At 43.8% G+C, this 24,780-nt stretch overlaps 1 protein-coding gene across 2 annotated transcripts in view; it reads right to left on the bottom strand.

The window, feature by feature from the left end:
- The window catches only part of LOC102446651 (vascular endothelial growth factor receptor kdr-like), a 213,741-nt gene that overhangs the window by 108,930 nt on the left and 80,031 nt on the right, over positions 1-24,780 (bottom strand). For both annotated transcript variants that reach the window (XM_075940855.1, XM_075940856.1), the window contains exons 4-9: positions 20,234-20,361; positions 11,472-11,634; positions 9,635-9,771; positions 6,903-7,053; positions 5,573-5,690; positions 2,207-2,382 (exon numbers count right to left, since the gene is read on the bottom strand). In XM_075940855.1, the coding sequence (XP_075796970.1) occupies positions 2,207-2,382; positions 5,573-5,690; positions 6,903-7,053; positions 9,635-9,771; positions 11,472-11,634; positions 20,234-20,361 (873 nt within the window). The remainder of the gene's footprint in view (positions 1-2,206; positions 2,383-5,572; positions 5,691-6,902; positions 7,054-9,634; positions 9,772-11,471; positions 11,635-20,233; positions 20,362-24,780) is intronic.

The following is a 24,780-nucleotide window of genomic DNA, read 5'->3' as shown; positions in this document are numbered from 1 at the left end:
CAACCCTTTCTGCCCAGGCCCTGTCCCCCCATGGAAGCCAAGCTGCCCCCCCAGCACTAAGAGGAGGTGGGGCAGCACACAGCCCTAGCCTCCCCAGCCCTGCAGCACATGGCCCCAGACTTGCCAGGTGGCATGTGAATCCAGCCTCCCCACCCCAGAGCACAGGGAGGGCGGACACTCAGAGGCAGCCACACTCCACCACCAGTATGCCAGTAGGGGGCAGAGTATGGGTGGGGCCAAGCTGGTGGTTGGGAAGGCCATGCCTTCCCCCGGCTATTATACTCGCCACCCATTGCACAATGCTTGCTTCAGTTTTCCCAGGACTCTTTTGATTAATCTGTTTCTCAAATGTTCCTGCTAGCTAGAGGACAATGAAGAAAATACAGACTTGTGAAGGGTTTCTATAGAAGGGTGATTAATAGACACCAGAGAGAAAAAACATAGGAGCTCGTTTAGTTTTTTTTCTCCCTTCAATATGGACCTTTTCCTAGCTCTGTTCTTCACTGCTTTGGGGTAGTTTGTAATATCCCCAAGCATGGAGCTGCTAGTACTTCTCCTGGAAAATGATTCCGCAGGCTAATAGAGCTCATGTTTTAGGAATCCCCTCCTCCCCAATATTAAGCCAACATTTTAATTTGTTTACTTTCAAACTATTTCTTTTCTCCACACAGTGCCAAGGTAGTGATCACAGAGAAGAAAAACATCAGACAGTCTGTGCCTTAGGCACAATGGTCAAGGTCCCTCTAATTTTTTCCTTCCAGGCATGGAATAAATTTTGGCATGTGCACTGAGTTGTGTGTGGATGTGCACCACCAATAGAAACACATGATGCTGGCGGTGGGTTCTGTGAGTGCTCTGCTAATCAGGTGGGTGGCATTTGAATCTCTCCTGGGTCGCTGGCCAAGTACTCAGCTTACAAGGAACACTGATACTGCTTCATTGACAACTATTCAGCAGTATGCAACTCAGGCTTAACTTGACACATTTTACTTGTCACCTTGCCTTTCTGGAAGGTGCACTGAGTTAAGCATCAATAGGCATGGAGTGACATGGAGCACAGCTTGAGTGTGGCCAGTACAGAGTGACCATTTATGGCCAGACACTGTGGCATGTGAACATAACAACATACATAAGAATGGCCATACTGCATCAGACCAAAGGTCCATCTAGCCCAGTAGCCTGTCTGCCGACAGTGGCCAGCACCAGGTGCCCCAGAGGGGGTGGACTGAAGACAATGATCAAGCAATTTGTCTCCTGCCATCCCTCTCCAGCCTCTGACAAACAGAGGCCAGGGACACCATTTCTATCCCCTGGCTAATAGCCTTTTATGGACCTAACCTCTATGAAATTATCTAGCTTCTCTTTAAACTCTGTTATAGTCCTAGCCTTGACAGCACATGGCCCCAGCCTTGCCAGGTGGCATGTGAATCCAGCCTCCCCACCCCTGAGCACAGGGAAGGTGGGGACTCAGAGGCAGCCACACTCCACCACCAGTATGCCAGTATGTGAATTCTCTGTCGAGTGAAGATCCACAACCAAAGACTGTGGTATATGGAGACCCAATTCTCTGCAATGTGTGTGACATAGCAGCCTATGATCAGATGCGAGATGCATTTTTTATACAAGATGACTAGACACTGTGGATGATTTGTTCCATATTCAGTTTTCTAGAATGAACAGAGCACTCTGGAATGTCAAGCCCCATTCTATAAATGTATCTCACCGTCTTAGGGCAAGGTGGACTAGAACTCAATGGCATTCCTTTTGAGACTGAATTGCTTCTTGAATGAAGTGGTGCCATGCGTGCCCTGGTCAGCAGCCATAATGCTACCACGTTTATGCAAGAGGTGTTCTCTACGCCCACCTAATTCAAGGCAATCCTTGGGGAAACCCTTCTGGAATGCACAGCCCCCTTTAGAGGGCACCCCCAGGCCTAGAATTCAGAGTTGCTTTTGGAGCACTACAACTCTCACCTTCCCACCTCGGAGCAACTCGCCTTAACCAGCAGCATTGCCTTGCCCCAGTGTGAGCTCTGAAAATCCTGGGCAGCCTATGTTGGTGCTCTCTGAGTCTGACATCATATCAATGAAACAGAGAGAAATGTCAAAGGCTGCTCAATATTTGTTGTTTAGCCTGTAGGGCAAAATGGCATTGTAAGTGAAATGGGAGAGGGCAATAGAAGTGTTTGGAAACATCAAGTGCTTACCTGTCACTACGAGCTGGATGGTGAGGTTCTCATATAGGCCATGTTTAGTGTTGCTCAGGACTATGGTGTAGTTCCCTGCATGCTTTGGTCTCAAGTCCCTTATGCTCAGCTTGTACTTCTGTAGATCTGGCTCGTAGCAAGTCTGGTTCTCCATGATTGGCTTGCCATCTTTATACCTGTTATGAAGAGCAAGGGAAGGCCAAACAAAGACTGTGAGCTCTGAATGCAGCAAGCCCTAGTATGTAGCAGAAGAGCTGACCATTATCCAAATTAAGATTTAACTAGGTACATTTTTACAACTGTCCTATGGGAATATCTATAAGGAATCCCTTATAGCACTGTCATCAGTGCTTGAACTGAAAAACAAACAAACAAACAAAAAACCCCAAACAACGCCCCCCCACACCTTACACACCTTTACCCATCCTCACCAAAAAGATGGGAATACATTGGCTGCTTCATTTTTTAGCCAGCAGAGTGAAAAGAGAAGATTAGAAGGGTTCACATTCAAGTACTCTCTGTGATGAAAATAACTGACCTCTGGATTGTGAGCAACCACTTGAATACACAAACTCTGGGCTACATACTCAGAACTGTGTGTGCAACATTTTACAAGTGAGGCTATGTCTACACTACCAGGTTATTTCAAAATAATAACTTCCACAATAACTATTTCAAAATAAGCTTACTTCTCTTCATAAGCAGGAATTGTTATTTCGAAATAACAAGTCCATTATTTTGGAATAACAGGCTTGGTAGTGTGGGTGCTCACCTTGTTATTTTGAAATAACTCCCCAGTGTAGACATGTCCTGAGTTTCTAGGTGCTTTAAACTGAGATGGGTGTATGCCAACAACATTTGCCCATGCAAATTGGGTAGACAACTAACCATCTGAGGAGCATATCAAGTATGGAATCCAAGTCTTGTCATGATCACGACAAATTGTGGATTTGCCAAAACTTGGGCTTCAAGTTTTGAAGCAAACAAATTAAAAGAAGAGATTATAATTAAAATTGTTATTATTGCAATGAAAGTTCATGTCCTTTTACAGCACTGGAAACAGCTGAAGTCTTACAATCAAATTAAAGGTGACTGGGGCCACTTTGAAAATTTGGCTCTGTACATGCAGGAGCTGTGTTTTGTTTCTGTTTGGACAAATACTCTGAAAATCTGTTTCTTCCCAAGGAACCATTTGTGATCTTGAACTTTCATAAACAAATAGTGGAGTAGAAAAATCTGAATATGGCTCCTCCAGTTCATAGCTAAAAGCATCTGCAAGCAACAGGTGATATCTGGATGCTTTTGGACTTTAAATATTTGATGGGTAAGACAAAACAACCCACAGGTCAGGCTGACAAACTTCTCAGGGACTCTGTACAGGGACTCCAGCTTGAGAAAGGTGACTGTGTTCATTCTGAGGACTCCAACATTAACATCTCACTGCTGCAGTACAGAACACACAAACAATGTTGGTGGTCTCATACTATTCCAAATATGGCTATTTCCTTTCTCCACCACTGCACTAGTAGCACCATAGTTACAGAAAGAAAATGGGAAAGTGTTTATTTCATCCCTTAAAATACTCCCAGCTCTTAAAAAAATCCAGCAACAGCTGGTTGATTTTTCCTATGATATGAAGTGAACCTCTTAGAAATTTATACTATTTTACTGTTTAAAACCAAACCAAATCCCAAAACATACCTACTCCCCCTGCTGTCTGCCAATCCTGCCACTTCTTGGTGGCCAACAAAAACGTGCATTGTGGAAGAGCCAACTAACTACAGCCTCAAAGCAAGATACGCTGAGTGTGGAAAAAGGCTTTCACAGATTTGAGCATACTTCTGATCAGCTGTCTGGTTTCTAGGAAATGGAGTAGGGGATAGAATGCTGGTGGTCTTGGCTAACATTTCTTCTTGCCATAAAAAGAGGCAGAGAGGGAGAGAGGAGAAAGAAGCCAAATGGGAGAGGGTGGAAGTTAGAGTGCATTTACATTGCACCCTTAGCTCGAAATAAGATACGCAATTTGCACTATGCAAATTGTGTATCTTATTTCAATTCTATTTTGAAATAGGCTATTTTGAAATTTGGCATGTCTACACAGCGCCAACTTTGTAAAGAACACACTATTTCAACACTTCCTTTATCCCTTGTGGAACGAGGTTTACAGGGATGCTGAAATAAGGCGTCCGCTATATTTCGCAATAGTAGACACATTCAAAAGATGGGGGTAGCTATTTTGGGATACTTCTGGTGTACCCTTAGTGCTGTTTCTGCCTGTAGAAGCGCTGAATATTATATTAAATGGGGATGTGATATGTTACATTGGAGAAGCCTTTTATTGGCCCACAGGATTTTGCATGATTCTGCTTTGTGTGTGTGTGTAGAACTGAGATGGATGTTACACTTTTGGCACTGGTGGATTGACTATGTTGGCATTCTTTGGATCCCTCAGATGATATTAACTGATCACATAAGGGGAACAAAGGCCATAATGAAATTCACGTATGGCATCATTGGCCATAAAGGTCTTTTCTTCATTGACAGGGAAGACTTAATATGTCTTTTCTCCGTCTAATATCTAAGATTTTATGAAGCAACCTAGAAATATTTGAGCCAAGTTCTATTTTGGGATGATTCTGCTGATGGATCAGTATTTCCTGCATGCCCCTCACTTTATTTTATTTTATTTTATTACTGCACAAAAACAGGATCTTCAGAGATCCTCTACTCCAGCCTCCCCACCTGCAGCTGAAGTGCTAACCCTCTGCAGCTGGCAGCTGCTGAAAGCATTTCCACATGGATTGGGACTTCAGATGGGAAAGCAGTGGCAGGAGCAGATGAACATTTCTGTAAAAATATCCACTTACATGTGAATGTTCATAGTCATAAATGAGTGAAGAGAAAAAAAAATGAACTGAAGAGGCAGAAACTGCCATGCAGAGAATGTTTCTCACAGCTTTCCAGGAGGCACTGATTGACTTTAAGCTCAGCTCTGTGACTGATAACACTGAAAACGCTCTCTTGTACTTCTCCCTCTGTGGTTCTCAGTGTGTTATGGGCACATGGCTGAGTGGAGCCTCATATTTCTGCTATGAAGTAGGGAGATATCATTATTCCCAGACTGTCAGTGAGGAAACTGAGGGGTGAAGTGACTCATCCACGACCATATCACTCTATGAATCTGTGACAGTGCTGATAATAGAACCCAGATTTCATTGTTTCCTAGACTAGTAATTTAATCACAAGACCTCCCCTTTACATTGTCTGCCATGTCTGAAGAAAGTGGCACGTATATCTTTACTTTTCCCTTTCAAAGAAAGTGGCACGTATATCTTCACATTTTCCTCACAAGAGGCTGATACTCACCAGGTAACATTGGGGCGGGGAAAAGCATCCACCTTCACAGCTAGTTTCAGTAACTTTTGTCCTTCTACCCCCTCATAGTAGGGTCCTTTCTTATAGGAAACTCGCAGGAAAGGTTTGCCTTAAACAAACAAACAAAACTCTTAGAATGGAAGATTCTTATCAGGCTATAAATGCCTGCAGCCCTAAATACAATGTGCTCTGGAATAGGTTCCTGCCTCTTAGATCCAGAGAAGCTACAGAAAATTGAATGGAATGACAAGCTTCAGCCGTAGCTGCATCTATTCTGCCCATGTACACCAGAACTAGAGACAGGCTTTCTCTGTACATTTTGGTTGTCATGGCAATGGTGGCCATTTTAAAATCAGCTATTGCCAGCAGCTACTGTGCAGCGGTATGTGATGATAACCGATATTCGCCATGGAACAGGAAATATTTACTGGGATATCCACTGGCAAAGGTTGATTTTTCTTCACCTTGAAGAATCAGATTTTCAAGACCAGAACATGCATGGGGTGGGGTGTGGTGGGGTGGTGGAGGTACCAGAATTTCAGAGGTTCCTGGTGCCCAATATGCTGAGCTCTTTTGAAAATCTGGTGTCAGTTGTGGATGCTGGACCCTTTTGAAAATTCTGGCCTATCCATACACAGAGCCTACATGACCCCTGTGATATAAGTGATTCATGACTAAATAAGCGAATTCCAATACATTCCATTTTCAGAAGTTTACTAACTTTTCAAAAACATTTTAAGAGGGCAAAAAAGGCAAAACAAGAATAAATTAATGAGCCTCTACTGTCCAGTAACCTATTTCCAACAAAGACCTGTATTGTGTATTTAAACAGAAGATATAACATTCTCATAATATTATACTGTATTCTGGTGATCAGTGTGTGCCCTAAAGCAGTGTTTCTCAACCTTTTTTTTTTTTTTTTTTATAAAATACCCCTTTAAAAAAAAAAGTACTCCCAGAACCTAGTTTTCACACACACACAATTTGTTTCTACCATTACAACACATTTGTTTAAACAACTTAATCGTAGCCGGGCAGGTGATGAAATTTTTGGGTGTAAAAAATACAAAAATAATAAAGCGCTGTAAAACTTAAAACAAAAATTCAGTTTTCTCCAAATTTCAGTTGTGTTGATGTACCTCCCAAACTTCTCTTGAGTATCCCAAGGGTATTCGTACCGCTGGTTGAGAAACACTGCCCTAAATCATAGGGATTGATAGTCCACTTTTGTGACTGTACCCAAGCTGGCGTCATTGCTGAGGGACAGCTACAGATTAAGTGTCCATCTCCTTAACAGTCCTGCTTCTCAGTGAGAACTTACTGTATACTGTGATTGTAGTGTTGGTCTCCAGTCCTGTTGCATTGCATATATACAAGCCACTGTCTTTCATGGTAACATTCTGGATAGTGACATAACTGAAAACTTTATTCGTGTCATTATTTCGGGTAAGACCTGCTGTAGGCTTATGATTCTGGATGATAGAAAACAAAGACAAAGAAAAGAGTCAACTTATTCTTATTCTACTGCTTATACTTCAATTGCTTATTCTGTTTCAGACACCCATATGTTAAGAGATATAAACTCCAAAGACCTAGGCTGAAACAATTACACTTTCCCACCCAGAGAGTAGGAATAATAGACAAAAAGATATAGCAGTAGACTGTTTCAGGGAGCTTTTATTGTCCACATACCTACAACCGAATGAAATCAAGTAGTTCTTCATTAATTCCATACTGCTATGTCTACACAGCAGCATTATTTCAGAATAACTGACATTATTCCAAATATTAAAGAGCATGGCTACATTGCAAGCCATTACTTTGAAACAATGGTGAGCTGGAGGACTTCTTACTCTGACTCCTGTAACCCTCATTTTATGAGGAGTAAGGGAAGTTGGAAGTCGAAGGAAGAGTATTTTGCATTCGACTTCCTGCTGTACAGACAGCGCCAAAAGCCAAATTAAGCTATTTCGACTTAAGCTACACATTTAACATAGCTCAAGTTGCATAGATTAATTCTTCTTTAGCCCTGCTGTGTAGATGTATCTTACCACAGGAACGGTCTCAATTTGGGGCTAAAATCCTGACCTTGGTGAAATCAATGGCAAAACTTCCATTGGCTTCAGTGGGGCTAGGATTTCACCCATGTTATTTTGGAGCTCCTACCTGTTGTGTACATTTAATTCTTGGTCAGTATCAATCTATCTGGGGAAGAAAAATTAAAACCTTAAATAATAAAGGATCTATATAGTAACCACATTCCAATGGAAAAGTTCTATAGAATGTGATGCAGAATTGTAAATTTCAATAGACATTTTGATCCTATAAATTTGAATAGGCATTTGTACACTTGCTACCTAGAAATCTAGTGGATGGTTCAAAGGAAGAGAATAGAAAAATCACCTTATATTTCATTCTAGAGATTTCAAAGAGAAAATTCTATAGAACCACACGGGCTTCATACTGATAAAATTTGACATGATTTTCCCACTCATGCTGTAGTTTGTAGGGTATTTTCCTTTTTTTTTCTTTTACAAATTTTGCCAAGAAACCTTTTGAAGGGTCCCAAGTCATTATATAAAATGAAACATTCTTCTGTTCTGCACAAGGCTGCAAATGCCTAGAACACATCAAATTTAGGGGTTTGCACAGGATAAAAATGAAATATTTTTAAATTGCATTGAATTGGGACACTGATCTTTGGGCACTTTCTTCCCAAGCAGAGCTCTTAGAATTGCTGCTTCTTAAAAATATTTGGTTACCCTAATTTTAAGAGCTGGCAGTTTTAGGGCTTGATCCACCTGCTGCTGCAGGGTGCTCAGGAGCTACCGAGAGCAGAGTTTAGGGGTAGGGATGAACAAACTAGGGATATTAAATATCGGTTCACTTGCATAGTCAATTAACCTCATGTATTCTTAGTGGTTACTCGACTATTCTATAGTCCCCAGGGATGAGGCCGGCAGCCAGTGTGCTCCAGTCCCACTCCCGAGGAACCCCCTGCCACTCCATACTGCTGCCTCTGTAACAGAGGCAACAGCACAGGGTGCCAGGCGGGAGCTGATTCACATGGGGAGCCAGTTAAAAAAACAGCTCCCATCGCAGACCAGCTGCCTGTCGCCACATGCTGCTACCTCTGATACAGAGGCAGCAACATGGGATGGTGGCAGCCCCTGTTTGGGAGTGTGTGTGTATCTGGGCTTCTGGACCCAGCAGCCTGCCTGTCTGCCTCCTAATACACTTTAAATGCAGAGAGGTGTATTCAGTGGGGGTAGGTCCTGGACCTAGTGCAAGCTGGGACTGAGCTGAGCTGCTGGCCAGCCTACTAAAATATTTACTGGCAAGAGGGGAGGAAGGGAAATTGCGTGTAGTCCAAAGCATTAACCAATAAGCTTTTACTACACTATTACGTCCCTAGAACGAACCAACCCTGAAGAAGACTTGATCTACATAGGCTCCACCCCTGTGATTCCCAAGAGAGTGCTGAAGGGGCTTTGGACCTCTCAGGAAGTGCTGAGTTTTCTCAGGAGTCAAATCCCAAATGTCCCCTCTTCCATACACGCCACTATCAGAGTCTGAATCTTCATTTAAAACGTGAACCAAATTTTTTAGTGAGGCTTAAGGAAGACTAGTTAGTTTTTGATTCATGTTTACACACTGCACAAGTATCTAGAAAGATGGAGGGCCAACTAGACAGTCTGCCACCCCAGTGGCAGCTCGATTCCCCATTGGCAGCTAGGATCATAAGGGGGGCTGCAGTGACATGGGAGAGGTGTCCCAAAATTCCTGATAATGTTGCAAAAATCCAGTTAGATTTGCCTTGCAACCCAATTGTGCAAGACAAAGGAGCTCGGAGAGTTCACATAGCTTCCTGGGGTTTCAGCTCATCTGAATTGAAAAGACAATCATTTGTGGCTCTCCCACTGCTTGAGCTTTTATGAATGACACATGAAGGCAATATTGGGAGTTATTAAGCCATAAAAACAGAACTTTCATTTCCATGCTGTTGACGACTGCAATCCAACCAGAGAAAGCCTTGAATTGTCAGCTACTCACTCTCCCCTTGGGATACTGCCATTTCAATCCAATCCGTCCATTGTAAAAGGTCTCTGCGCTGCATTCCAGGTTGAGGGTCTCTCCAACTAGCAGCTTTTTGGGATTTGCTTTCAGATCCAGGTTTTGTATTCTAGTCTCTGAAATGAGAACAAAAGTAAAATGTCCCCCCAATCTGCTGCAGCTGAACTGAACAGGAAACCCCCATTTCAAATCCTTCCTCAAGACTTTGCTCCTCCTGGGAGGATTGCAGGAAATTAGCCTGCTAATGCCCTCTGTGGGAGCTGCTGGGCACTGAGGCACTTTTCAAAGTGAGATCACTTCTTTAGGTACCATAATCTCTTTGGTCCATTGTCTGGGTTATGCAGGAGGTCGGACAGGATGAGCATAATATGATCCTGTATGGACTTAAAATCCATGAATTTTGTGAACTTCTTTACTCCTTCACTTGATACTCCAGCCCATGATCATCAGCCACATAATCACATTGATATCATCCTTGTCCATCCCTGCCTTGGCTGCAGCTAATGCTGTTGGGTGACTCAGCGTGGGGGCCCTAGACAGGGGCTTACTTTCCACAAAGTGCTGAAAACCCAGCCTCTGAAAACCAGCTTCCCTTCACTGGGCACCCCCAAGCCCATACTTAGGTTGGAAAATCTTGGTCCTACTAGCTGTCTTATTACATCAATGCATCATGTCTGATGTTAGCTTGTTAAACTCTATAGGGTAGGGATTATAGCCTTTTAGCTACAGTGTGAAGTGTCTAGCACACTCTGAACCACTTTGCAAAGGAGGCCAGTATCATTCCCATTTTATGACTGGGGAAACTGCGGTACAGAGATGGCAAGTGTCTTGCCCATGGTCACATGGCAGGCAAATGTGGAATAGAACTCAGTCTCCTGAGTCCATTCTAGTGTCAGGGTACTTCCCTGTTATAGAGAAGAAGGGTGGATTCTGCATTGGCCCTCAAGCAGTGGGCCCGATGACCTAACAAACCTTCCCACCTTTGATTCTGAGACGTATGTAGTAAATAATGACTTTAAGCGCTGCAAAAAAGAGCCATCCAGAACCTCCATTTGGCTGCCATACAAATTTCCTTGCCAGTTGTTTTATGCTAAATGCTAATTATTGAGAAGGGTACAATGACCTAGTGGAAATGAAATCACAATGAACCCTGCCTAGTAAAATTTAAAATTTATGAGGCGATAAAGAAAATGTACACAAAACAAGGAGCACGTTATTAGAAATGGGCTCAAACAAAGCCTCAGTCCCAAACACCTCTGTTCTGAAAATCCAGAGTTGACTTCTGCAGCTGGAGCCTATCTTGAAACACAATGGAGAGCATGTGATAAAGTGCCAAGAGAAACCAAACAAAAACCTGCGAGGTTTGCAAATGAGCATTTATATGAGATTTTATATCATGTCTTATAAGTTCCACAAATATCAGAAATGGGCAGAGGAGGCCACTTCTCGGAGATGCAAATCCCAAAGCAGTGGTTATTTGAATCTAGGTTCCACATTACCCAAACCAACAAAACTGTGGTGGGGCCTGAGGAAAATAGCCAATTCTATCCCATCTCTACACTGGGAAATTTTTCAAAACCAGGGGTAGATCAGTTCCAAGTTCTATTTGATCTGAACCACCAAAGCTCAAAGGGGAGGTGGGTGTGCATAAAATGTTCCAGTTTTGACTCATCTCTTATATACCAGTTATAATCACCAAGGGTTAGCTTGGAACTAGGCTAACCAAGAGATAATAACCACAAGACTTAGCTAAGCACCAGACATGTTTCTGTTCCATTGGGTAACAATTACTGCTCAGCACACAAGGGTCACTCACCCACTTTCTGTAGCATGTAGTAGGATTTGGAGGTAATTCCGTTTACATTGGTGCTACACATGAGCATGCCTTTGAAGAAGTGGAAAGAAGGAGAGGGGATGACAAATCCTCTTTTGGGGTTCCACACCATCCTCTCATACTTGAACTCCGAAGAAGAAGGATGCTGAAAAAGAAGAGGCAGATGGAGACTGTGGAGATTTCCCCCTTCCCACACAGGAGAGAGAGAGAGAGAGAGAGAGGTAGCTACCCTGCCTCTTTTTTTTGAAGACAAGATATATATTTCTAAATATAAGGTATACTTCTAAATATAAGGTAGACTCTGTGGTGGCTTCTATCTACACATACCTAGAACAATCTCAAGAGGTACAAAGAAGCAGGCCCCTAAGGCAGGAATGGTAACCTTGCATTTAATGAGAAAAGCTGGGCGCCTGGAGACCTGGGTTCCTCCCTGGCTCCTATAGACTTTGTGTGACCGCGGGCAAATAACAAGTTAATCAGTCCGAGCCTCGCTTTCCCCTCTGTATAATGGGTTATTAATACTGACCTGGTTCAGGACTTGGAAGACTTGGGGGTTACATTTTCTAAACTAACTTAGGCACTTTGGAATTAACCATAAAATTCTGGGATGGGAAGTTGGCAATTTTAGAGAGGAGTAAACTAGAAACTAACCAGACTTATACCAATCATTGTAGGTTGAATGTTATCAATATTTTGTTCATTTAACTGAGACCGTGAGAAAAGGACTAAGGGGATGAAATTGCCTACAGTAGCATATGTATGGCCCATCTACAGCTGCTAGTAGCAAAAATCCACAATGGCTGGAGATGGGGCATTAGATGGGGAGGGTTCAGAGGCTACATCTAGCCTACAGGCTTTGTGTGCAAGAAACTTTTTTTGGAAGAGATCTCCCAAAAAAACTTCTTGCAAAAGACAGTGTCCACACTGCAAAAGTGTATTGAAAAAGAGACACACTTTTTAGAAAGATAGCATCCAGACTGCCATGTAAGCTGTGATTGCTATGGACAGAATGGCCACCAGGGCACCTTTGCTTTTTCCTTTTCCCTTTTCTTCTGAAAAACTCCCTCTTCTCTGTCCACACACACCTTTTTGCAAAAGAGTTCTTTCACAAAAAGGCTTCTTTCTTATAGAATGAGGATTACCAATTGTTCAAAAAGCCCTCTGTTCTTTCAATTTACTGTTGAAAGAATGCACTTGCAGTGTGGACGTTATTCAAGTTTTGTCGAAAAAACAGCCATTTTTCTGACAAAACTCTGTAGTCAAGACAGAGCCTGAGTTACAACAGAGAATTCTTTCCCAGGTGCCTGGCTGCTGGGTTTTGCTGACATGCTCAGAGTTCAACTGGCCACCATGTTTAGGGTTAGGAAGGAAATTTTCTGCTGGACCAGACTGGCAGAGAACCTGGAGTAGTGATGGGTAGCCATGAATGACCCTCCTTTGTCTCAATGGGCCACAAGATTGTCATAATCAAAATGGTCTCCCGGGGTACGGTAATTTTGCTAACTGCGCTTGCCTATCTAGAATTTGTGGGGTGTGGCGCTGTAGCAGTGCTTTGATTGGCTGCAGAGGGAACACACGGCTCTCACGCATGTGGTGTGCAATCAGGAAGTACCTGACTTTACATATCCTTGTGTTATGTGCATGTCACCTTAGCAATACTGATAGGGAAAAAAAATTATGCAGATGGAAAACAGCGGAGTCTGGCAACCCTGTGTGGGGGTAGCGGTAAACAAAATGTCTCTCATGCCACATATAGAACCCTGATGGGCTGCTTGTGGTCCTGGGACTGCAGGTTGCCCCCCACTGCTCTGGAGGGGTTTTACCTTCCTCTGAAGAATGGGACATAGAGCACTTGCTAGTTTAAACTAGAGACAATGGAGGAGCCTCTTGTAGCCAGACAGAAAGCCCCCCCCCCCCCGACATCCTTGGGAGAGAGAATCCTTGAGAGCGAAACTTTGTCTTCAAAGACTCCAGGGCCTCCAGAGGTGCTGGAATAACAATGGCCCTGGATGCTAGACAGGAACCAGATAACAGCGACAATTGGCCAGCAGGCGGTCAGGGGGCCTTGGGCTACCTTTGGCTGGTACCAGTATTGATACACCTACACACACTGTCCCAGAAGAGGAATCTGCCGCCCCATCAGAAAAAGGATGTCTGGCCCTAATGATTTAGTTACCTCTACCTCACAGGTGCAAATTAAGCTTTGGACCCCCTGTGGGAATGGGCGTCACAAACTTAATTGGCATTTTAATGACAAGAGAAGCATCTACGTGACCACAGGGGTTTAAAGTGGGATCCTGTGCCCCACTCTAATTGGAGATCCACCCATATACCTGCTGGTCAGGCGGTCTTGGACCCCCGAAACTTTAGGGATGCCTTCATCTCGTATCGACTGCTTCCCATTCGGATTGAGAGAAACACTGGCTTCGCCAGAGTAAGGATCGCAGGGGTGAGAATATACCTGCTAGGTGTCTATTTTTGCACGCATTCAATAAGAGCTCAGAGACCCAAGAGGGTTTCATGATATCTTTAATTGACTTTTCATTGTATTTTCTGTCTTGCGTTTTGTAGTGGCTGTGTCATCTGTAACACAGCAGTAACATTTAACAGATAAGCTTGCCTTGTAACAATAAAATAGTAACCGTTTAAGCTTTAATCTGACTCCTCCTGTTGCTGTAACAGAACCAAACACAATTGAAAGAACTATAGCCGGTCAGCAATAAACGCAGTAAGAGCTGAGCGTTGAGTTGTGCCACCTCCACGGGGCAGACTCTTTGGGGCACCCGTCAGCCTCCCTGGCTGCCCACTGCGAAGGGACTTTTGTCCTAGCAGTCGAAGTCTCGGGTGTAACGAGCTCTTTCTGCACCACCAAAGGTCACCTGTCAGCCACCCTGGCTGCCTGCTGCGAAGGGACTCTGTCCTAGCAGCTAAATACTCGGGTGTGATAGGGCTCACAGACCACTCACTACCCCGGCCACCAGCTAACACCTCTGTAACTTGAAGTTTGCAGATCACAATTTGAGGACTTCAGTAACTTAAAGGGATGAGTCTATTACAGGAGTGTGTGTGTGTATGTTGGGGGAGAGGGAAGGTTCTGTGGCCTGCAATGTGCAGGATGTCAGTCTAGATGATAACGATGGTCCCTTCTGGCTCTAACATTTATGAGGCTATGAGAGAGAAAAATTAATTATAAACACAGAAAAGCTGCTGAATACAGTATATTTACTACATATGTAGATTGTGAATTCTGTATATCACCCATTTAACCAATCTTACCCTTGGGTATGTCTACACTACAATGTTAGTTCGAACTAACATTCATAGGCGCTACACTAGCGCTCCGCTAGTTCGAATTTAAATCGAACTAGCGGAGCGCTTAGTTCGAACTAGGAAAACCTCATTTTACGAGGATTAAGCCTAGTTCGAACTTACTAGTTCGAATTAAGGGGTGTGTAGCCCCTTAATTCGAACTAGTGGGAGGCTAGCCCTCCCCAGGTTTCCCTGGTGGCCACTCTGGCCAACACCAGGGAAACTCTACTGCCCCCCTCCTGGCCCCAGACCCCTTAAAGGGGCACGGGCTGGCTACGGTGCCCGTGCCAGGTGCAAGCCAGCCAGCACCCAGCCAGCAGACCCTGCACCTGGCACGGCACAGAGCCACCCACCCGATGACCCCCAGACCATCCCCTCTTCCCAGGACCAGGCTGGCAGCTCCCGGGAGCTTGCCCGGGACCGCAAGAGGCGGGCACCTTCCTGGGCTAGTGCAGACATCGTGGACCTCGTCCACGATCTCTGCACTAGGCACAGGAAAGTGGCCGTCTAGGGCAGGAGAGCTGCCAGCCTGGCCACCCAGGAGCAGGTGTGCATGAAAATCAAGGGGGTCCACTGAGACCCCCGACCCTGAGCCCTGAGCTTACAATGGCCGTACTGGGTCAGACCAAAGGTCCATCTAGCCCAGTAGCCTGTCTGCCGACAGTGGCCAACCCTAGGGACCCTGGAGAGGATGGACCGAAGACAGTGACCAAGCCATTTGTCTCGTGCCATCCCTCTCCAGCCTTCCACAAACTTTGGGCAGGGACACCACTCCTACCCCCTGGCTAAGACTACTCCATGGACCCAACCTCCATGACTTGATCTCACTTCCCTTTCAACTCTGTTCTAGTTGTAGCCGTCACAGCCTCCTGCAGCAAGGAGTTCCACAGGTTAACTATTTGCTTTGGGAACAACAACTTTCTCTTACTAGTTTGAAGCCTGCTACCCATTCCTTTCCTTTGGTGTCCTCTAGTCCTTCTTTATGGGAACTCATGAAGAACTTTTCTGAATGCACCCTCTCCACCCAACTCCTGCTTTTAGAGACCTCTATCCTGTCCCCGCTCCATCTCCTCTTTTTTAAGCTGAACAGTCCCAGTCTCTGTAGCCTCTCTTCATCTGGGACCTGTTCCCAACCCCTGATCATGTTAGTTGCCCTCCCCTCTCCCAGCCTTTCTCTTCCCCTCTCCCACCTCCTTTTCCCAGTCTCCCCCAGTTTTGTTCAATAAAGACAGAGTCAATGTTGGAAGAAACGTTATCTTCATTTTGTACATCAGGAAGGGGGGCTAGGGAAGGGTAAGTGGAAGGAGGTGAGGGAGGAATGCGGTACGAGCCCCCGATGGGGAGGACTGGGCTGGCTCTGCGGAAGCTCTCCTGCAGCCCCCCAATTGCCCCCTCTCCCCAGATGGCAGCCTGCGGCAAGTGCAGCCGGTCTGATGGCCGAGTGCTGTGATGTGCCCAGTGTGGGCACTCCAGGCACTCCAAGCCAGGACTGGTTTGCAAGCGGGGCACCCCTGAGAACTGTCTGTCCGGGGTGGGGGTCGGGACCCTTTAAGCGCAGCCCTCGGCTAGCCACGCTCTAAGCATCTCCACACTCTAAGTCCTCCTCTGATGCCCTGCCGGCACTGCTTCCGGCCATCCTTAAGCCCTATTCAGGGTCCACTCAATGTGGACATGCTAGTTCGAATTAGCAAAACGCTAATTCGAACTAGTTTTTAGTTCTAGACGCGTTAGTTCGAATTAATTAATTCGAACTAAGTTAGTTCGAACTAACTCTGTAGTGTAGACATACCCCTTTTGAGTGGGGATGATTGGCATTTTATTTACAATGTACGGTACACACTCCGCATTAACTAGGAAACTGAGGTTTTTTTTAAATCAACCTTGAAAAATGTTAGATTTAAATTGTAGAAAAAAATAGGCATGGGAAATCAAATGCTAATTTTGAAGCAGGTTTGAAATGCCTGCCATTCACTGAGGCCTGGTCTAGTGTAGACCAGGTCAGGTTAAGGTAAGCCATACAGCAATGCAAAATGTGTAGCCGGATATCTTAAGTCACACTACCACAGCTTATATTACACTGGCTTTTCCGGAAAAGCAGCCTGCCAGTGTAGATGCTCTTTTTCCGGATATACTTATAACGAAAACTATTCTGTTTTAAGCATTTCCGGAAATTCATGCCAGTGTAGACACAGCCCTACTGTTCTCATGATTGTGCTCCACTTGGTTTAATTTTCTGTACCTAATAAGGGATGTTTTTAGGTGGTGTGAATAACAGGTGCAATTTAAATAATGTTTGGGAGAAAGGATCCTGCTTGGAATGAATTCCAGCTCCGAATGTTGAGCGCTGTTACTCATAATAGTGCAGGTGAAATTATGACACTGATTGGCCTGGCATCATGTTAGTTCGCTTACTTTTCATATTCACCATGGAGCAGTACAAAGTCAAAAGGGTTATTACTGCAAAGTAGCAACTAGGAGGGAGTAGTGGGGTAAGACAGGCTCTCCCTTGTAGAACAATTGTTTTGTTTTGAGTGCACTAGGAACTATGGATTTCAGAGCTGAACTTCTGTAAAGTGGTTTAGGATTTGGTGTATGGATCCAGGACATGAAGTTTGGATTAGGAACTTGACTTTCATAGAGGTCAGGGGTTCAGATCTTGTTCAAATCCAGCCCAGAGATATAGAGATGGTTCATTGCACAATGGTCTTCTCAGTATGCAGGTGCCCATCTGACAAATAGCACTCTCAAAACTAGCACTTAATTGATACCTTTCTTGGCAGTTTCAATAAAGAGGCCAATGACTGAGATGGGCCAGGGAGGCTGGAATTGACCTCTGGAGGGTTTCCTCCAAGTGAACAATAAGGCACATGGGCAGAAGAGTATGTGGCTAAAAAAAAAAGCAACTGCTTGTGTGGTACAGTGGATAAATAGCTCTTTCAGAGCTGTCAACTCTTTCACCCAGCATTAAATACATGGTTGGCGCTTAAATTGCATGTCCAGCCCTGGGATTCTTGTGACTCAGATGATATGTGGTTAACTAAGATCTGTTTAGTATTAGCAAACTGCAACCTTTCTCATAAATATTTAAAGGAGAGTAAGAGTGCAATCATTTTAAAGTATAATGGTAACATAAGGAACTTAATTTATGATGGAAAAAGTACATTTGCTACAAGAATAATAAAGGGGAAGAAAGCTGAATTTCATGGTTTGAGGGCTATGTATCCTGATGGTTAGAAGACAAGAAGAAAAATAACCCCACTGAAGAGGCGCCTTACAGCAGTGCACATATATTAAATTTCTTCATCAAATATATATTTATGCAAAAAACAAAAGAAAAAAAGGAGCTGAAACCACATGAAGGGAACTTCCAGTATTTTTCCTCTGTAATGCTTATCGCAGATTAATTCTGGAAAAGGATGTTCTAAATCTGTCTGGTCACTTTATTCCCCCTGGCCTCCACGCTTCCTCTTTACACAGGAAGCAGCCACTGAGGCTCCACACCGCAGCAGGAATTTCCCAAGCAAGGGAAAACAACGAGCGGGGATTCCATATAAGGAAGTTTGGGATGGCATGAGAGGCTCACTAGGTAAACACACACCTATAGAAGTGGGAGCATCCTCTCGTACTGCGACATCTTCCCCTGCCCACAGGCACCTTCCTTTTAGGCTATAATTTCCACTCCCACACCCATCCGCCCGTTAAAGCAGAAAAATCCTTTGGTCAGATTCCTTTGCGATTCACAAGGGAAATATGCTGAGATTTCATTCATCTCTGTTGCTAAATGGGTATCATCAGCTTGTAGTGAAATGAAGGACATTTGCTTCTGTGTCAAGAAATGGCTGGTGGAGAGATTGCCTTAGCACCAGGTGGAGAAAGGATAACGGCTTGTAAACAGGGGGCTGAATTGTAAAACCCAAGAACTTCAGGGTGTGGTCCAAGCTTTTATGGCATGTTCATCCCTGGGGCAAGACCAGTGAAATGAGCAAAAATACTCCAGGGATAAATTTGGTCCTCTAATGATTTAAGAAGAGGAGGCTTTCTCAGTGTCCTCACCAAGGCTGAGGGGGAAGGTATGGGCAAGCCCTGCTTATTCCAGCCAGGAGAGGAAGCGGGGTTCAGAAAGTGGAAAAGGGGGAGACACACTCAGCCCCATTTCCCCTCACTTTGTCCCCTGCCCACTGCACATAAAAATAGAGATCTGGCAATGCAATAGGGCCCAATGCTGTTCCCAGTGACATCAACTGGAGTCTGACCATTGGCTGCAATGGAAAGCCAGGATGGTATCTTGGGACCCAATCATTTCAGGTGTGGGTTGCTTCCTGGGAGGGGGAGACATACTGTAGTCAGGAGAATGGGCAGGCATCTAGCACCTCCCAGAAGGTGCTCACTGTGTCACAGGATTAGGCCCCAATGTATATGTCCAGCTTGCAAAAAATGTGCAGTTATTACAGTACAACTATTTTGACACCCCGTTCCCCAGAGGCTGGGTGTTCACATCACCAAACCCACTAGCTCAGTTGGTAGCTGTTGGTCCCCTTGACATGCCTGTCAGTAGAGAGGAAGAAGATTGCATTGCCAAGGAGACTTAGCTCCTTTCCTGTGCCAAGAGGAGGACTATCCAGAACAGACTGAGGCAGACTGGCCAGAGCAGAGGGAAGGGACTGGCACTGCCATTTCTCATGCTGTATCTCTTCTGCTCAACATGCAAACAGAAAGAAACATGATCTAGTATTTAGAGCACAAGGTTGGGAGCCAAGAGCTCTATTCCTCACTCTGCTTCTCTGTGGGCTTCAGCTAACATTTTCTAAAGTCAGCAAAGATGCTCCCATTTATTCAGTGGGTGTGAATCAGGCTCGAAGACTTTAATGCTTTCATCTTTCTCTTTAATATGTAAAACTGGTTCTGGGCTCTTTTGACCAAATGCAGCCCTGGCCTAAGCAGGTACAAACTCTAGTGAGGGCAATGGAAGCTGTGCCAACTTACACCTGAGTTTGTCACTTTGCTGCGAAATGTGAAATAGAACAGAAATGTGTAAAAGGGCAATGCAGGTACCAGGCTATAAAACTGGCTAGCTTTCCATCTAAGAGCCAGATTCCTTACAGAATAGTTTACTTTTCAAACAAATTAGCATCTTGTCATCTCTTTTTGCCAACATATTCAGAAACAGCAAGATATAAGGAGGTGGGGGGAGGGAGGGGGGAGAGGAATAATTGGCATAGCCTCACCCTAACACTAACAAAAGCCACATGCATGGATCAGTAATAAAGCTCTGTGAAGGATTTAGAAGGATTAAGGTGGCTTTTGGAGGTCTTTGCCATTCTTTGATTCCTACCAGCTTTGCTCTAAAACTCACCCATCCCCACAAACTCTTTTATGTACTTGGCTTTGTCTATGTACATTCTATGAGGTTAGGTTAATCTGAAATTTCCACTTACCTGTAGAAGCTTGGGTTTGATATCCGGTGCGGTGACCCGGCAGGGTACAACCACCTCTTTGGTCACATTCAATACGTAGATCACTCTGGGATGGTCAAGATAAATCTGAACAAATGGATTCCTGCTGTCTGCAGGAGACAGAACAGAATGGCATTGGTTTGCAATATTGTCCCATAGTCTGATTGGAACTGAAACACTGTCATAATAATCTGTTTAGGCAGGATCTTATAATGAGCCAACACTGCTGCATTCCTTCCTCAGGCACACAAAGAGTTATGCCTCTTATGGTGTTACCTATGCATGATGGAAGGCAGTATAGTCTAGAGGTTACAGTAATTCAAAATCAGAGCTCCTAGCTTCTAATTCTAATCTCTTATAGACTCTTCTAATTCTATCTCTTATAGCGCGGTGGCCATTTTAAGGTAAATGAAGTGGTGATTATTTAAATCGCCGCTTCATTTTCCTATGTCTAGTAAACTCATCTACATGACTCCGTCGACTGAGCCATGTAGTCTAGACATACCCTATGTGACCATATGTCACTTTACTTCAGTTTTATGTATTTGCAAAATGAGGATATAAATAGTGACCTAACTCACAAGAGGAATACTGTGACACTTAATGCTCGAAGAGTGCTTTGAGATCCTCGGATGGAAGATGGTGTCCAAGTCCAAAGTTCAAAGCTGTTTATATTATTATCATCATAAACAGAAAGCTGTACTTGAAGGTTGCACTCCTCTATTGATCTTGCCATTTATTTGTATCACGCTGCTTCTCAAATTCACTTTGTGAAAAGAAAAGCCCTACTTGCTACAGCTCACTCTCCACACAGAGGTAATGGAATCCCTGATGCCTAGAATCTCTTTTGCACTGGGAAGAGGATGGGTTAGTTGGCCTCACAGGTCTGTAGGACTTCCTTTATGTTTGCCATAGTGGATCAGTCTAGAGTTGACTGAATAGTAAAAATCAAAATGAAAATCGTCACTGTTTTAGCAAATAAAATTGCTGAGGTTGGTTTGTTGTGATTTATGGGGATTTACTGATCATCATTTGTGAGTGTTCAGATGAGCATCAGAGAATCATGAAAACATTTGTGACTCTTTAGAGTTTCTTGAATTTTATTACAAATGGTAATTCATTCAAAAATTTGTATTAAAATTAGGATATTGCTTATTCACGATCTGTTACGGTTTCAGGCACCAATTAGGTAGTAGAAACAAAATTATCTGACTTATTTGCCAAATGAACTTTCCATGGATTACAGGCTGTTTGGGGCAGAGGACTGTTTGTTATGCATATGTACGTTGCATAGCAACATGAGGCCCCCTATCCTTAGATGGTGCCTCTAAGTACTATTTCAACACAAAACAATAACTATAATATAAAATAAACAGAGACTAACTGAAGTGAAGGGTTTGAACATTCCGCAGCCTGAAAATTACTCTGCCAGAACATTCTGTGAATATTTATGAATAATTAATTTTCCCAGAGGAAATTAGGATCAGTCTTCAAATGAATGCTTGACTACCCTAAATGGGGCTAAATTTGTGATGAATATTATCTGTAAGGACTATTTCATATGTCACTTTAGTCTGGTATGCTGCCTTTAGCAGTGGGCAAACCTCTGATGACTGAGGACAATAAAAATACCAATAACGCACCTGGCCAGTTGGCCAATGAACCATACAAAAAGAAAACAGTCCTTCTTGATTCATTCAGATGATTAGTTTATGTCCTAACCATAAGGTGTCAGATGCTTTTATAGAGAGGTAAAATAGGTCACTAATTAGTCTGCAGAGATACAAATGCTATGTGTCTACAGCTTGTCCCAGTGCCTCATGACCCCGTGCAAACACATTGAGTAGCCTTGAGCATAATTACCAAATCAAAACAGTATTTATAAACTTTGGGTGCCTTTTCCTGCCACTTTCCCACCTAGAGCGAAAAGAGCAGGAAGGACATTGCAGGGTCCTTGGTGTGGTTGCTATTTGACTTTGTATCCACCTGCCACATTCAGTGCTGAGGCTGTGTTATTTTTTCAGGAGGAGTTTTGCTGGACAGTTCCCCAATGTGGAGCTCACAGCCTAGTTAATCTATCCACATTGGCTATGGCTGTTTTAAAGTACTCCTGCAAGTGCCCTGGAGCAGAACTGACCAACATGCCTGCCTTTGATTCTCTGCTTCCTCTCCTTTTACTGTGTACTGATCTCAAACCAAAGTATTCTGTTGCAATAGCCAAACCAAAGACACATTCTCTCTCCTTCCTGGGGCTGGTCTCAGAAACAAGAAACAGAACGATGGTCACTTTTTTAAAGGTAATTAACTGTGTGATGTTCCAGGGTACAGCAGCAACATGCCCAGTGGCTGTCATGTCAATATGTCAAGGTTCGTCTTGATTCAATCACTTAGATGAAGAATCAAGAAATGTGGTAGCAGTTTTGTGATTGAGACACTTCACCAGTAGGTAATGGAACAAAGCCAGCAGCTGCTGTCACCACTGATGATGACTGTGACTTCTGGTTGCTGCTGGAGATAGTTGGCACATTGTGAAAAAATGTAGTTTTCAGTAAAAAATGGGCACAATTGTCCCCTCAATTTTTCAATCACCTAGTGGGAAAAGTTAGGGGGAAAGGATGAAAAAAATGGGATAAATATTTCCATATTTTGCCCTCCATTTCTTGAGACCAGTTCTAGCTGCTATGGAGCAGGGTTTGAACAGGTGACATCAAGGTAAAAGGCTCCATAGCCCATTACTAAGCTCCTGCACACATTTCTTGGCAAGCATCATTTTGTGTCTTCCTGGGGATTTATTTTGCTGTCCCACAAAGAACAGTGAAATAGTTCATTGAAGTTCTGAGTGGAGTTGCTGTACGCTGTTCAACAGTGGTCATGAGTCATGTTCCACCACAGAAGGGGTTGCAATTGAGTGGTTGGTGAGGTGTTTCTCATATATGTAAAATGTGGATATGTGTACAATTTTTCTGGCTACATAATACATATAGTTATTATTCTGCTGGCACAAAACTTGGTCTTCAATTTCCAATATGCTATCTAATCACATGGATGGTTATAATGCTGGATACTTTTCATGCTTGGAAGTTGTGTGTCTACACAGGAATTAAATCCCCATGGTTGGCCCAGGTCAGCTGATTTGGGCACACAGATCTTAAGCTGCAGAATTGTAAAATTGCCTTTTAGACACTTGGGCTTAGGCTGGAGTCCAAGTTCTGGGATCCCACAGTGGGGGGAGAGTCCAGACCCAGGTTCCAGCTGAAGCCCAAACATCTATACAGCAATTTTTAGCCCCATGACCCTGTGAGCCCAAGTCAGCTGACCTGAGCCAATTGTAGCCATACTGTGCGCCTTTTATTCCAGTGTAGACAAACTCTGAGTGTCTTATCATATAACTGCTGTGAATCTGCACATTAATCCTATTTATCAGCACCAGAAGCTCAGTTCTGCTGGGACTTGGTAGTGGTCATTAATGACACTCTGAGTGTACAGGGAATGAGGCTTGAATGTGCCCTTCCCTTGCAAAACCACAATTCAGGTGACAAAAGAAAACACAGAACTCCCCTGTATTTTCTCACTGGGTTTAGGTTTTCTACCCCGACTGTGAATTCTTTTGGGAATATCACTGTTCACTTCTTGGCTCTTTGCTTAAAGAATGTCACTGAAAAACACAAATACCACTGATCTTTGGAGCTAATTTTCAAATAATAAACAGCTCTCCTCGGCAGCCAGGATTCCTTTCATCTAGCAGAGAAAATCCAGCTCTTAAAAATACAAATGTGTGTGGGAGTGAGAGAGAGGAGGGTTGTGGTTATGTAGGAAAGGGGATATTTTTGGTTTTGGTAACTTACTTAGCTCAAGTGTTTTATTTGCTGGACTGTTGGTAGCATGCCTAGTGATCCAGGAGAGCTGTCTGACTTGGTTACCAAGATGCAGAACCAGAGAATGTGCTGATGTGGCTACTTTTGTGTGTACCCAAAAAGGTCAGATATATATATGGACAATGCATTACAAAAGGCATTTGGGTCACTGTGCAGAGACCAATAAAGCAGGATTAATATCTAGGGAGCTACTATAAACAGCTGATGACAAGCTCCTGTCTGCACCCTTCCTGAGACAGTGAATTTAACATGAGGGATCAAACTAGGAGGCAAAGAATTCACATCAGACTGACATCCCTCGTTTCAAACAATGGCTTTTTAGTTCAGCTGCTGTTCTAGGGAAGGTGAGTGCTCCTTCCTGGGTGATGGTTTATAAGGAAGTACATACTCTGGAGCAGGGGAGAGCCCAAGGAAATGCGATGAAATGGATGTTAATAGAACCCAAATCCTGGCCTTAGGAGGTTTTTGATACACCTGAATTTAGTGTCTGGCCCTTATCTCTACACTAGGTTGACCCAAACCACTAGCCTGAACCCTGGGAAATTTTAAGCCAGATCAGAACTCTGTTGATAGGGCCTAATTCTGACATTAATATTAATGGGAGTTTCATCTCCTGTGGTTTGGTACAATAGGTTGCAGCAATGAGTTTTACAG

This window comes from Pelodiscus sinensis, chromosome 13, assembly GCF_049634645.1.
Source record: "Pelodiscus sinensis isolate JC-2024 chromosome 13, ASM4963464v1, whole genome shotgun sequence".
In the NCBI taxonomy this organism is placed as follows: Eukaryota; Metazoa; Chordata; order Testudines; family Trionychidae; genus Pelodiscus; species Pelodiscus sinensis.
The sequence above is the reverse complement of the archived record's forward strand: the minus strand, read 5'-3'. Positions and strand labels throughout refer to the sequence as shown.